This window comes from Staurois parvus, unplaced genomic scaffold, assembly GCF_062004578.1.
Source record: "Staurois parvus isolate SC_StPar_1 unplaced genomic scaffold, SC_StPar_1.0 ptg000059l, whole genome shotgun sequence".
Lineage (NCBI taxonomy): Eukaryota > Metazoa > Chordata > Amphibia > Anura > Ranidae > Staurois > Staurois parvus.
In genome coordinates, this window is record NW_028317855.1 from 12319234 (window position 1) to 12333217 (window position 13984).

The 13984-nt window shown below is 37.9% G+C and overlaps 1 protein-coding gene across 1 annotated transcript in view; it reads right to left on the reverse strand.

The window, feature by feature from the left end:
- Positions 1-5103: 5103 nt before the first annotated feature.
- SLC22A3 (solute carrier family 22 member 3) overlaps positions 5104-13984 on the reverse strand; it is a 294105-nt gene continuing 285224 nt past the window's right edge. The window contains exons 10-11 of the mRNA XM_089668612.1: positions 12814-12922; positions 5104-10367 (exon numbers count right to left, since the gene is read on the reverse strand). Coding sequence (XP_089524738.1) covers positions 10289-10367; positions 12814-12922 — 188 coding nt within the window. The 3' untranslated portion in view covers positions 5104-10288. The remainder of the gene's footprint in view (positions 10368-12813; positions 12923-13984) is intronic.

Sequence of the window (13984 nt, forward strand, 5' to 3'; positions counted from 1 at the left end):
CATGGTCAGTATTTTGCAGATCTTTTTTGTCACAAATTTTTGAAAAATGAAGAAAGAAAACGAAAATGTATTTTTCTTTTCTTTTTTTTATTTCTCAATAACTTATGACAAAAAATTAGATCTGCAAAATACTCAATATGCCTCTTATTAAATTCCTTGGGGTGTCTACTTTCCAAAAAGGAGTCATTTGAGGGGGGGTATCCTGGCATTGCAGGGCCTCTGAAACTGTGATAGGAAGTGAGGAAGTGAAATTAGATTATTATGCACCTTTAGGCTTTCAAAGGGGTCATTGGATTTCGGGCTCCTGTATGCGGCTAGGCTCTAAAAAAGTCTCACACCTGTGGTATCCCCATACTCAGAAGTAGCAGAATATATTTTGTAGTGTTATTCCACATCTACCCATGGCATGTGTGAGCATTATATAATTTAAATGACAACTTTATGTAAAAGAAAAAACATTTTTTTGTCATTTCTCCAAAACTTGTGGTAAAAAAAATCTTCCATTGACTTAATGTGCCTCTCAGCAAATAGTGTGAGGTGTCTACTTTCCAAACATGGGTCATTTGGGGGTTTTGTGCTATCCTGGAATTTCATAGCATCTGAAACTGTGCTAGGTAGCGAGGAAGTGAAATGAGGAATTTACGTATTGGATCATTGGATTTCGGGCTCCTGTATGCGGCTAGGTTCCCAAAAAGTCTCACATGTGGTATCCCCATACTCGGGAGAAGTAGCAGAACATATTTTAGGGTGTAATTTAACATGTACCCATGGCATGTGTGAGTAATATATCATTTAACTGACAAGTTTGGAAAATGACAAAAATATATATTTTTTTTTATGCAAAAACTTATGGAAAACAAAAATCTTCCACAAACTCAACAAGCCTCTCAGCAAATATCTTAGAGTGTCTACTTTCCGAAAAGGGGTCATTTGGGAGGGGTTTATACTGCTCTGGCATTTTAGCACCTCAAGAAATGTGATAGGCAGTCAGAAAGTAAAAGCTGCGTAAATTCCAGTATCTATTCCATAGTTTGTAGACGCTATAACTTTAACACAAAACAATAAATATACACTTATTGGGATTGCTCACGATTTATCCCGATTGCTTCCTAGCATTTCTTATTGCATTACAAGGAATGCTGAGGGTGTTCCTTCTACTTTTTTTTACCTTATAAAAAACATTTTTCCCAATTTGTTTTTACACTATAATTTAGCCGCAACAGGTTTTAATTTTGTTCTTTTATGCTCCTTATCCAATAGAATATAATGACTAATGCACTTCTTTAATTCATTTCTTAAAGCAGTAGTAAAGTCTCCTTGAGAAACAGAAAAAATGGGCCTCTTTGCAGGTTTAAGTCATAATGTATTAGTATGTACAAACGGAGCACTCCAGCGCTGGGTTGTCACGGCTCCCCCTGGTCCCCGTGCTTCCATGTTAACCCAGTCTTCTTTCCTGGTTCCGAATCGTTGGTCACTTGAATGGCCAGGCTACGGTAATGTCACTCCCATGCATGCGTACAGGAGTCATACGTGGCTCAGATCGCATTACCCACTAACAGGCAGGGTTTATGACAAAACAGACCTCTAGGGTTTTTTCAGAAGAGGGTTTACTACCACTTACAAAAAAAAAAAAAACACTTCTCACATGCCTTGTGTGCCCTTTGTTGCAAATATTTGGTCACTCTGAGTGGTGCACAATATGGATCGCAGCTTATGGACATTATAAATAAAAAGAAAAAAAAAAAAGCTAGAGTTCTTGTCATACCAACATGTCTTTTTCTTATGACAAACGTTATTACACCATGATCACTATTACCCAAATTGTCTCTAACTTGCATATCTCTAATAAGCTCTGTCTTTTTTTTTTTTTTAAGTAATAGGGTCAATCAGAGCATTATTCCTCATTTTGGCTTTCCCTATCTGTTCTGAGAAATTGCCCTGCAATATGTTTGGAAGAAATGGCAAGTCTTTGCTAACTGCAATTCAATTTGCCCAATATTTGTCATGCTGGTTTCAATAAAAATGTCAACTTTTTTTTTTTTTAAACACTAATGTTTAGATTGATTTAAATTACATGCACGTAAGTAAATCTTTGGTGCATTTAAAGTACATGCAATACGAACACAGACTTCATTCGCTAAAGTAAATTGTGTTTCGTGACGAACTGCTGATCTCCTTTGTAGCAATTTGCTGTCTACATGCATGCACTTCAGGGATGCTGGACGGCATTTGCTGGGGCAGGTTTTATAATGGTGACAGTGCTCCATGTCTGTTCAATGTGTGTTTAAATGGACACTTGGAGTCTCTATTGAAAGGCTATGTAAAGGTTTGACAATGAAGGAGCACAGGTATAATGTATTGTCATCTTATATCAAAAAGTGCTTATACAAGGACCATAATGGCAGAATCCCCAAAGATTATTTTAGTGAAAGACACAGATTTAAAAATAGTGAACATTTTTACAGGTTAGGTTTATCTGAGATTTTAGTAACTGGGTTTATTTTTTACTTTACCTTGTTGGTTAGCTTTGAGATACTTAACTCTGTATTGTACAGATCACATTTTGTCAAAGGTCAACAGCAAAGATCATTAACCACTTTCATACTGCCAGATGACTTTACCTACATGACCAGCCCATTTTTTTTTGCTATAGCACACTGCACTACTTTAACTGGTAATTGCGCAATCATAAAACGCTGTACCCAAACAAAATTTATATTTTTTTCTTATAAAAATAGAGCTTTCTTTTGGTGGTATTTGATCACCACTGGATTTTTTATTTTTTCTGATAAACGAAAAAAAAGAATGAAAATTTTGAAAAAAAACAACAATATTTTTACTTTCTGGTAAAAAACATATCAAATAAAATAAAATTTCTTCATAAATTTTGGCCAAAATGTATTCGGCTACATGCCTTTGATAAAAAAAAAATCCCAATAAGTGTATATTGATTGGTTTACGTGAAAGTTACAGCATCTACAAACTATGGTATATATACTGGAATTCTTTATTTTTTTTTTATACTACCAACAGTGGTGATCAGCAACTTATAGTGGGACTGCGATAGTGTGGTGGCCAATCTAAAACTGACACTGAGGGGAACTGCTACTGACATCACCAGTGACATTAATACCATTATCAGTGATAATATTATACATTGTCACTGTACTGACACTGGCTGGGACAGGGTTAACATCTAGAGCGATCAGGGGGTTAAATGTGTGCCTAACTATGTGTAATGTGTGCAAAAGAATGCTTATTTTACTACTAGATCTCCAAGTTTCTCAATGGTCCTTCTGTAGAGAGCTCTGTGTTGATTGTACACAGCCGATTAGCAGGTCCCGGCCATGAATCATTGTACACAGCGGGAGCCTGTCAGCAGGTTCTTGCCAATCACAGCAGGTGCTGGCCAGGGGTGGGGGGGGGGGCTCGCATGCACATGCCCGCAACCCACAAGTAGGCAGTGACGTACAGGTATGTTGCTTTGCATACAGCGGCCACCCATCCACAGTACATACTTGTTTAACTAGAGCCCTTTCTCCTCTACATTTTTCAAAGCCCATAATTTATACAGCTTGTCCGAGCTTCCAGAAAGCAGGGGACAGGGAGCTGAAGGTACACTCTGCAGATCTCATAAGAGCTCTGAGAGCTGATTGGAGGGTAGGGACCCCCCCCCCCTTCATACAGCAACAGAGCTGAGGCTGTCATTCACAGGCTGTGTGCTAATGTCCCTCTCCTGACAAGTTTCCCAATAAGAGGTCAAAAGTGACAGAAGCAACTCATGCAGATAACAGAAGGAAAAGGCAGTGGACAAATGACACAGAGTTTCACTAAACCTACATCATAAAAAACTATCAAATGCTGTATTACATGTTGTTTATACTCACTCAGTCACTATAGCATTTGTTTTCAGTATTCTGCAATAAACCTGGTTGATCCTGCTGTGCTCTATCTTCACTTTCTGTTCAAGTCCCCAATTCAGCTGGGGATTTTGCAGCTGTAGTGGCAACTCTGCAAATGCTCAGTTTTCAGTTTCTATGCTGGGCATTTCCTCCCTATCACATCTGAGCAGCCCATGTGACTATAGAGTCACATATCTGGGCGTATACACAGTGGTAAATGATAGCCCACTCCCTCTCTCCTCCTCCATGCCTACGAAATACAATGAAGGCTGGATATTACATGTAGACTAATGGAGGAATCACCTCCCTCTTACTCTAAGACACAAGCTGGAGGGGCATGACACAGCCTGAGACTGGCAGAAATCCTCCCACACCAAGTTATTGCCACACAATAATAAAGATTTAATTTTAAATATATATTTGTAGGCCAATTTAAAACAATTTATTGATATTTATTTTATTCTGTATACCGAAGGCTTTTTTATTTTGAACAGGTGACCAGCAGCAGAGGACTAGAAGCTCCTCCTGCTTATGTTTGCCTTCAGACAGGCTTGGAAAGATCTGGGTCATGTGACAGCTGTATATAGATTAAGAAAAACATTTTTTTTTGTTATTAAAATAATTACAATGCCATCATCCACATACAGAAATAGAATGTAAATAAAGCGGTGTATGTGTAGTATCAATTTGAAGAGTCCTTTTAAGTTAATTTTTCAGGTGGACCTCATTGAATGGTCCATGCATAACTATGGACCCTGCAGGTATTAGCTGACTTGGGCCCGTTTACACCCACCTACCTCCAGGTCCAATCAAGCCTGCAAAAAAAACAAAACAAAAAACAAAAAATGACCACTTCTTCCGTTTGGATGGGCCAAGTCAGAGACATCCATTTACTCTCAGCTGCCCATAGAGCAGAGCAGGGTCTGTGTGTCTGCTCTGCTGAAACTGAGCAGACATGGACCTATCATCCGCTCCTATAAGCGATCAAATCCCCTGCTGATCAGAATACAAATCTCCCGTGTGAAGGACCATTAGTGCTCTGAATTGAGATCAAGTACACACTATAGAAGGACACAGTTTGTTCATATTTCACGTCTGAGGTTTACAACCACTTGAAGTACTAAACACTGAAGAAACTGGTTTGATGTTAATAAGTCGTCCTGTTTTCCATAAATGCACAATTAATTGAGACGACTCACTATGATGTCCAGATATTTACTTTGAAGTATAATCTTGAAAGAAACCAAAAAACACAGTATAAACTTTTATTGAATTAACACATAATTGAAATATAAATAGCATGTTTATGAACAAAAAATAAAATACTGTTCTGTAAAATACACTGTAATATCATTTACAGAGGACACCATTGTGAAAAATGCAAAATGTGGGTAGTTCTTTGGGATTTTATTTTGGACCCTTTTACTCCTGCCTACATACCAGCATAACAGGTTTTTTTAAAATATGTAAATATAGATTCTGAAGATAGTATTAAAACATATTGATAGCCAGAAAAGACTTTGCATACTATATTAAAAGCACTAAACACAGTTATCACCTCCTATAATTAATCAACTGCTATAGGTGGATTTTATAGGACGAGGACATTGCGGATGTTTCTGCTGAAAATTCTAGGTGCCCAACTATCATGCTGATTTCATGGCTTCACTACTTTCTTGATTTGTGTACCTATTCGGTTAAGCGACCAAGAGGTCCCAGTTCACCGTGCTTTCCAGATCAGTATCAAAGTATAAAGGCAAGATAGCTATCATTTTCAAAATAGGTCAGAAATGGCAGCCTCCCTAATTCTGTCAATATAGGCTTCTTTTAAGGTATTCTATACATTCAGATCAGAAGTAAGAGCAATTCAGCATTTTTTTATAAGACACTTTATTTGCAAGAAGAATTTAGGATGAAATTCTTTAGCCAGACACAACAATGCATTTTATAATTTTTCTTTGGAGTTAAGTATTCTGAATCTGAATAAGTCTTGTTGCATCTTGCACAAAATGTTTTGTTTTAGAAATATGGAACATTTTGCCCATTAGTTTACTTCTGTTTTGGGACTACTTTTGTACAGTTTGTACCCAAAGAGTCTCCAGTGTGCTGAAAATAAATACATTTTGAAAAATGCAGTCAAAGTAATTTTGATTTAAAACTTCATAATCCTATTTAAAAAAACTGACATTTTAGCTTTGCAAGCATTTACAACAATATATACTGTGCATAATGCATCAACTGTTGCTGTTTCATTTCTATGGTCACTTAACTGTCCTATCTAAAGGGATTGGAGTGTTCCTTTCACAGGCAGCTATTGCTCTAGCTAGGAGTATCCTTGCAACTAGAGCATAGGCATGCACCCAGTGGGCTGCATGTGAGCAAAAATTTTATTTGGTCCTTTATGTTGCTTTTAGCAGCCAATACTAATCCACTAAGATTGTCACAGATCAGTGTGCCACCAGCCTTGAACTGAGCCTGTGAAACAATATTTGTATCTTAACATGACTTCATTTAAGTATCTTCTGCAATTCATCTGTCGTCAAAGAAGCCCACTACTACTGCCAGTGACACAAATAGTCCACACTCTTCCTGTGGTGTGTGTATAGACATTTTCGTGCTATCCCAAGTATGCAGACTAATTAAATATAATTACACTTCATGTCATCAGATGAAAGGCACATAGTTACCATTGTGTAATGCTGTGTTTTATTTCTGTGTCTAGGTCAGAGTCATCAATTTATGGATTTCTGATCTGAACGTTTTGTGTTTTGTGACCCCTACTGTTATTCAAGATCCCATGTAAATGGATTTATCTATTGTATTTATCCACTATGTCTCATTTAAAAAAAAAATAAAATAAAATGAGTTCTGGCATCAGAGTACAATTAAACCTCTGCATAAAATGAAAACAGTAATACTGTATACTGCATATAGTAAAATAGGCGAGAATTTGAGGATTTGGGGTGTCCTTCAGGTTTTTCTCACATACTCTGAGGACCACCACATATCCCAAGCCTAAATACATGGGCAATTTAAAGCTGGCCATACATTAAACAATAAAATGTAAAGTATTCACTCCACAGTGGCGCTGTGATGAAATAAACATCAAAAAGTGCAGTCTTTATGAAAATAGTCTACACAGACAAATGGGTAAAACAAGGTGCTTCAATTCTTTAAAACGTTGCTTGCAAGTTTTCATGCAAATTCCTCTCCTCTATGGATAAACACTCACCAAACCGCCATGCCTCCCACTCTTATGGTTCGCCTCCTACTCTCCATAGGGGGAGGAATTTGCACAAGCACTTGTGGTGTCCTGGTGGAAAGAAGAAACTTTGTAAAGAATTGAAGCACCTCCTAAAAATGTGACCTCATAAAATGAGTCTTAATGACAAAGACTCATTTGTCTTTGTCATTAAGCTTTGTATTTCAACAATGAACTTAGGGCTTACTCTGACTGCCTGAGGTAAACAACCTTCACCAGTCAGAAGAAGTCTTGTATTCATTGATGAAATACAAAGAGTCATGTGTATGGCTGAGCTGCGATCAGTCCAAACTATTTAGAGTCAAAAGAAACTTTAGGTTAGGCTTTAAGCTGGGTTAGACGGCTAAATATGGTTGAAATTAGAGCCAACTGAGCAGTGTAGAAAATAAGCAAAACACTGACTGCATCTTATCAGATGCAGTCACTGGATGGAGGAATCTGCAACCAATTGTGCTGCTGGACAATCTGTAAGAAGAAAAAAATAACTGGATTCCCTAATCCAGGCCGTCTCTTATAAGACTACTGTCATTTATCAGCCTTATTTATCACTTGCGTTATTTGTAACCAACTAAAATCAGTGTTCAGAAAACTAATTTATTGATAAACTGCTCAGCAGAATGGGATCAGATCTGCCCATTCGGCTTGTAAAAGCTAGCCCAATGGAGCATCTTGATAATTTAGGGGAATTTTATCAAAACTGGAGCAGACAGAAGCCGATTTCTTGCCACGCATAGCTGCTTCTGATTCTCTCATTGTCAAAGCTTAACTGAACAAGCTGAAGACAGAAGTTATTAGTTGTCAAGCACAGATGCTCCTGACTTTGCTCCAGTTTTGATAAATTTCCCCCCAGTATGCATTCACAAAGCATTAAAAAACAACCATTGTCTTTCAGACAGCAAGGGAGAAAAAAATCTGCCTAAAAAAGGGACACATACAGTAATAAAATACCCAGCAGATATTCCAACCCCTCCCCATTCTACTAAATGTTTTATGGTTGTCGGTGCTTCCAGTAGAGGGGATTTCACCTCAGTTCCTGTTCCAGTAATCTCTAAAACAGGGAATGGAGGAAAATTTCCCCAATTAGGACACACAGAAATGAAAACACAGGGGAGGTTTTAACACTATTTAACAGAAAAAGGTGCAGTCTTATTTAAAATGATGCTTTGTGCTATTACTAAATAAATGATCATTTACAGTATAGAAATGTTAACAGTAAAATATAACTAATAGAAGGGAGAACTTAGTGGAACTTACTCTCAAATGTCCAGTGGGTTTTAAACGTCAATTTCATGTTACCGGAGATTGTGACATTAACACTGGGCAGGGTTAAATTATACCTCATAGATGGCATTGCTTCTTATAATTATATTTGTATGGTTGTTCAGTATTGCTACAAAAATTACCTACAAACTGTGCTCAAAATATCCTGAAGAAACCGAGAAAGCATTTACATATATGGAAAGCATACAATCCTTGGTCAAATTAGAAAACTCATCTGAATGTTCATCCCTGCACCTCAAAATAATAAAAAAAACACATTAGAATCATCATATATACTATGAAATTTAAAATAGTACTCGCATGACATTTTCAAATCAGTAGTATTGTGGGTCAAAAGATAAAAAAAAAACAAAACACCATTCCTGTGTGCACTGCTTTTCTCCTGAGAGGTCAATGGTCCTCCTTATGCATGACTGGCACTTCCACTAAGGGGAACATTTATAATAATAAAAAAAACCACAGCTATTTATTTTTCAGACCTCATGTACATTTGTTCCATGGAATGCTGGCAAAACTGAATGTTACTAGGCAATTGTCTGTCTGTGCCAGACGTCTCTTCGGTCCTTCTAACAGTAGGCGGCGCTGTGACAGCCGGCAGCCCCAACATTTTAGAAGGAAGAGAAGAAAGGGCGCCTTATCTGCAGAGTCCCCACTTGCAGAATATACCTTAAAAGGGGACCCCGGATGGTGACATGCCTGAGATACGCCTATGAAACTTGAAGTACGCATTCAAGGGGCGATTTGGAAGGTGTAGGATTCTATCCCTATCTTGGCAACGGATGATCGCTATCTGATATCACAGGATAAAACCTTACATGCGTTTTTTTGACGCACTTCTGGTGAGTGCGTAATTTTTACCTCAGATTCACCGTGTGCTACACAGAATCTTATCCCACGCACCTACTAGGATCGTTTGGATCCCCACGTTTGATTTATTTTGGGACTGTTATTCATCTCACTCAACTTCACCGCAGTGTGATTTGATATTTGCACTTCAGTGTTTATATATATTTATATGTCATATATGCCAATTTATTATAGCGCTGCACCTTATATATGGTTTATATATATATATGTTTATGTAATTGTCTATCTAGATTGGATGTTCGTCATTCATAAGAATAGTGTCAATATGGAAAATACCATATTATGGCCACTAGATGGGCCCAATGATCAAAAAACTATTTCCTATGATCACCATCCACATCTGGTTGCAATACTGCAATATTTCCTTGATTCTTGCTATTCGTATATATTAAGAATATCCATCCTAGAGTGGAAACTGCCTACTGACTTCCTAACTTAACAATATTGCCAGCATTCACACAGAACACATATACACGCAGTTTTGCAGCACAAATAGCTGCAGTTTTTTTTAATAAATACACCCCTAAGGGTTAGGGGGATTCCAGTAGCCATTTTGTTCTATACAGAGCAGCTTCATGTGTGTGCTGATCACCTACAGCAAATGGCAGAACTTAGGAACATTAACGAAGCCCAGAGTAAAACAGAACAGCAATGCAAGTACATGCAACTCAAAAAATGAATATTGCACAGCAAATATGCTAACAGTAGATGAACTTCCACTAAAATTATTTACCTGGTAATTCTACTACATCTCAAAATTTTGATGACATTCTTAAGGTAAAATAGTAAAAATATTTGGAATAAAAAAAAATTAAAAGTTTAAAATGCCCTATAGCAATTCTTGTCACTTATGGGAGCTGTATTACAGAGCGCATTGCAGATTTAAGTTTAACACTTACAGTATATTTACACATTTACAAAACTGGTAGCAGACAAATCCTAATTAACTTCACAAAAGGTTTTTCTTCATTGAAGGTCATAATCTTAAATCAGTTTTTACATGGCCTGGAAAAACAGCATTGTCCATCTTCTCTTTTTCCCCAAGTTTTAGAGGTCTAAAACAAAGGTTAACTAAAAGTTAAAAAAAAGTTGATTACAATACCAATACAGAGAAAACAACAATGAATAATAAGATAACTTAACATCTGCAGAGTCAGCATATTTTTTGCAATATATATAGGTCAAATGTCAGCTGCGTTTGCAAGCCTTGCAGCACTAAACAGAGGTTAAGTTGTACTCCCCTCCCCCCTCTACTTTTAGCTTAGAACTATAGCATACCACTTCAAGATAATCATTAGTTATTATCAGTGGTGCTTTCTGAAAGACAGATGGGCCCAACATATGATCTTGCACACAGGCCCACTCATACAAAGTGCAAAATACACAATGCACTGCAGCAAGAAAAATGACTGTGGCTTTCAACTGCACTGAATATTGGGTATAGTAAAAAGGAATGTAGAGTTCAGTTGTCAGTAGCAAGTGACACAGAGGTCAGGAGAAAGTGATGTAATCATATTGTGCTTAAAGCAGTAGTAAAGCTTGTAAAAATAATAATAATAAAAAAAACAACAACTTTTCCCCTGCAAGGCAATGTCATAATGTGCTAGGATGCACCACATCCTAGCACATTATGTAAAACTTGCCTTAAAATGAAGCCTTCCAGCGGCATGCTGTCACTGCTAACAAGGCTTCCATCTTCACCTGATCCTTCTTCCGGGTTCCCAGGCTCGGTGGCTTGAATGGCCGAGGCACGATGATGACGCATGTGAGGGAGTCACTTTTTTACGGCACACAGCTCTACAGGAAGCATGCGTCGGAGCTGCTGTACAAGTGAATATCTCCTAAACGGTGCATGTTTAGGAGATATTTACAGTACCTACAGGTAAACCTTATAGGCTTACCTGTAGGTACAAGTAAAAAAACAGACTTTACTACCACTTTAAAACAACTGAACCAAATGGGCAATTTGATCAATAAATTATCCCTTTCAAATAGCATTTAGTCTTGAAGGAAAACCTTATATGAATTTGGTTAGAACCAATTTTTCACTGTTGTGATGGCAAACTCCCTTTCTTTAGCCCCTTCATGATGAAGATAAAACAAATCATAATGTCTGAACACAGTTTGCATCTGACATGTGTTAGTAAAATTGTACTTGTCATGGCTGCTACTATAAATTGGGCTTTCATTTGGTGGTAAATAGTAATAGATATCTCCTGATTTTCTTTTGTTAGCAAAAGAAAGCTGGCACAAAATGGTAAAAAAAAAATAATAAAAAATTATATTGTATATTTCTATTATCATAGCCTACCACTAAAGAACAACCCAAAATAAATCCTCCTCGCAGCCATACCACATAGATGTATGTTATTTGTTGTTTGTGGTGGTAGTAAGACCCAGAAACAATAGGCAAAAGCAAAGCAAAATGTGCACTAACACACTGACACAGATACTAAATTATAAATTTTTTTTATCCTACCTAAAAACTACACTGACCCTGACCCAGCCACTGACCTAGATCAAACCTTGATCTAGTTCTTTTTAAACACATTTTGTTTACAATTTTCTTTGCTAGAGAGGAAAAAAAAATGTATAATCTATTTTTCTCCAATGATGGGGAGAAAAGACAGGAATGGGGTTGTACAGTGGTTATCACAGTGACCAAGTGATCAGAAACCTGGCCTCCTGATCATTCGTACAAGATCCAGAGCTATTTCACAGCTCATTCTCTGTGCTGGGAACATGCTATGCAGCACACTCAAATATATAGCAGCAGGTCCGGTAGGCAGGGAGAGCAAAGATCTGCAGTTGGCCTCAGCAGTTGCCAATCACAGTCCTCTTGCCCCCACCCCCCACGCACCCAATCTCCTCCCCATACACAAACAATGGAGGGATCTTTGCTGCAGCTGTGAGGGACAATCACAGCTGCAGCAAAGACACAGGACTGAACGGCATTCCTCACACTTGTGCAATGTGTGAGGGCATAGTGAGCCCCACACGTCTGTGTGCATTACAAATCGGTATCATATGCTCTGTAGATGCATCTTGAATTAGAATATCTTCCAAATCCTGCCAGTTCACATAACTGTCTCCTTCATAGGCAATTTGGCAAAAGGTTCTTACATATATTAAAGTGTAAGTCTCTATTTAGTGGATGTACACTGAGTGGCCTTGGATGTCCCCCAAGTATAGAATTATGAAGCATATGCCCCTGAGTCCTTGCACAGACTTATTTTGGGGATTGGGGGGAAACTGTAGTGATTTTATGAAGTTTTTTTAAGCTGCATAGACATGAGAGTATTGCATAACAAATGATAATAAATTCCAAATTGTAATAGTTTGTGCAAAGATGTGTACGACAAGCAAAAAGTGTATGGCAAGCAAAAACTACTATTTTACACATCTTAATTTTTGCTGGTCAAAACTAATTTCCATGGTTTCTCATTTTAGAAATGCCCCTACTGATATGACATCTACCAGTTAGTTATCAACTGCACTTACCTTGCAAGATTTCCAAGATTTTCCACGTCCTCAATTGTTTCTGGCAAGGATATTCCCATTGTTTCAGGTAGCAACATAACAAGACCGCCGCATACGAGAGCAAGGATTCCTGAACAGAAATCAATAAAAGAGTAGCATTTAGTTTTTTTTTATGTTCCTTAGGCTCCATTTACACCACTATACTGTCTTAACAAGAGTTCATGGATGCAGTGCAATTTATTCTGAATGGCACCTCAATAATGCACCTTGCCAACAGACATGCATACACCACAAAGCATAGTAACACTACAGTGTGTTGTAGTGTGCTGCATTACAAAAATGCACCATTTTTGGTGCATTTTAGTACATCAGGCAGCCCATTCAGATGAATCAGCAGCCTTAAAGTATAACTCCATGCACAAGAAAAAAAATTTGTACTTTAAGTTTGGTTAAAAACCCATAATATAAAAGAAAAAAAATTAAAAAAAACTGATAAATTTGCAGACAATTTTACATTTAGTGGCAAATCATGACGTCTAGTTTTTTCAATATTTTATTTGTTTTCAGCATACCAAAATACATGGAAATTAGATGAAAATAATCAAACAGCTTTTTAGTCGCAGACCTGTGTTATCCTTTAAGTCTACTTTAACCACTTCCTGACCGCCCTACAGCAGAAATACTGCTACAGGGCGGCACGGGTGCGCAAATGCACATCTATATACACGTGATTTTGCATTTACAGGTAGGGGGAACACACCATTTGTGGGCTGTCAATCACCGGGTCCCGGACAGTGATTACTCGCTGGCGCCCGGTAATTACCGAAGATTTCTGATGGGAAGGAGAACTGTGTTGTTTACTAACAGTTCTCCTCCCTGTCAGCTCGGGCACACTGCTTTGGATGGCTGTGCACAGCACAGCCATCCAAAGCAGTGTGCTTACAGTGAAGCACATAGTAAAACACAACCAGCACACAGTTAACCCTTTGATTGCCCCTCATGTTAACCCCTTCCTGCCCAGTGCCATTAGTACAGTGTCAGTGCTTTTTTTTTTAGCACTGATCGCTATATGTGTGTCACTGGGGATGTCAGTGACACCAAATCAGTTCCCCCCAGTGTCAGAATGTCCGCCTCAGTCCCGCTATATGTTGCTGATCACTGCCATTACTAGTAAAAATTAAAAAATAAAATC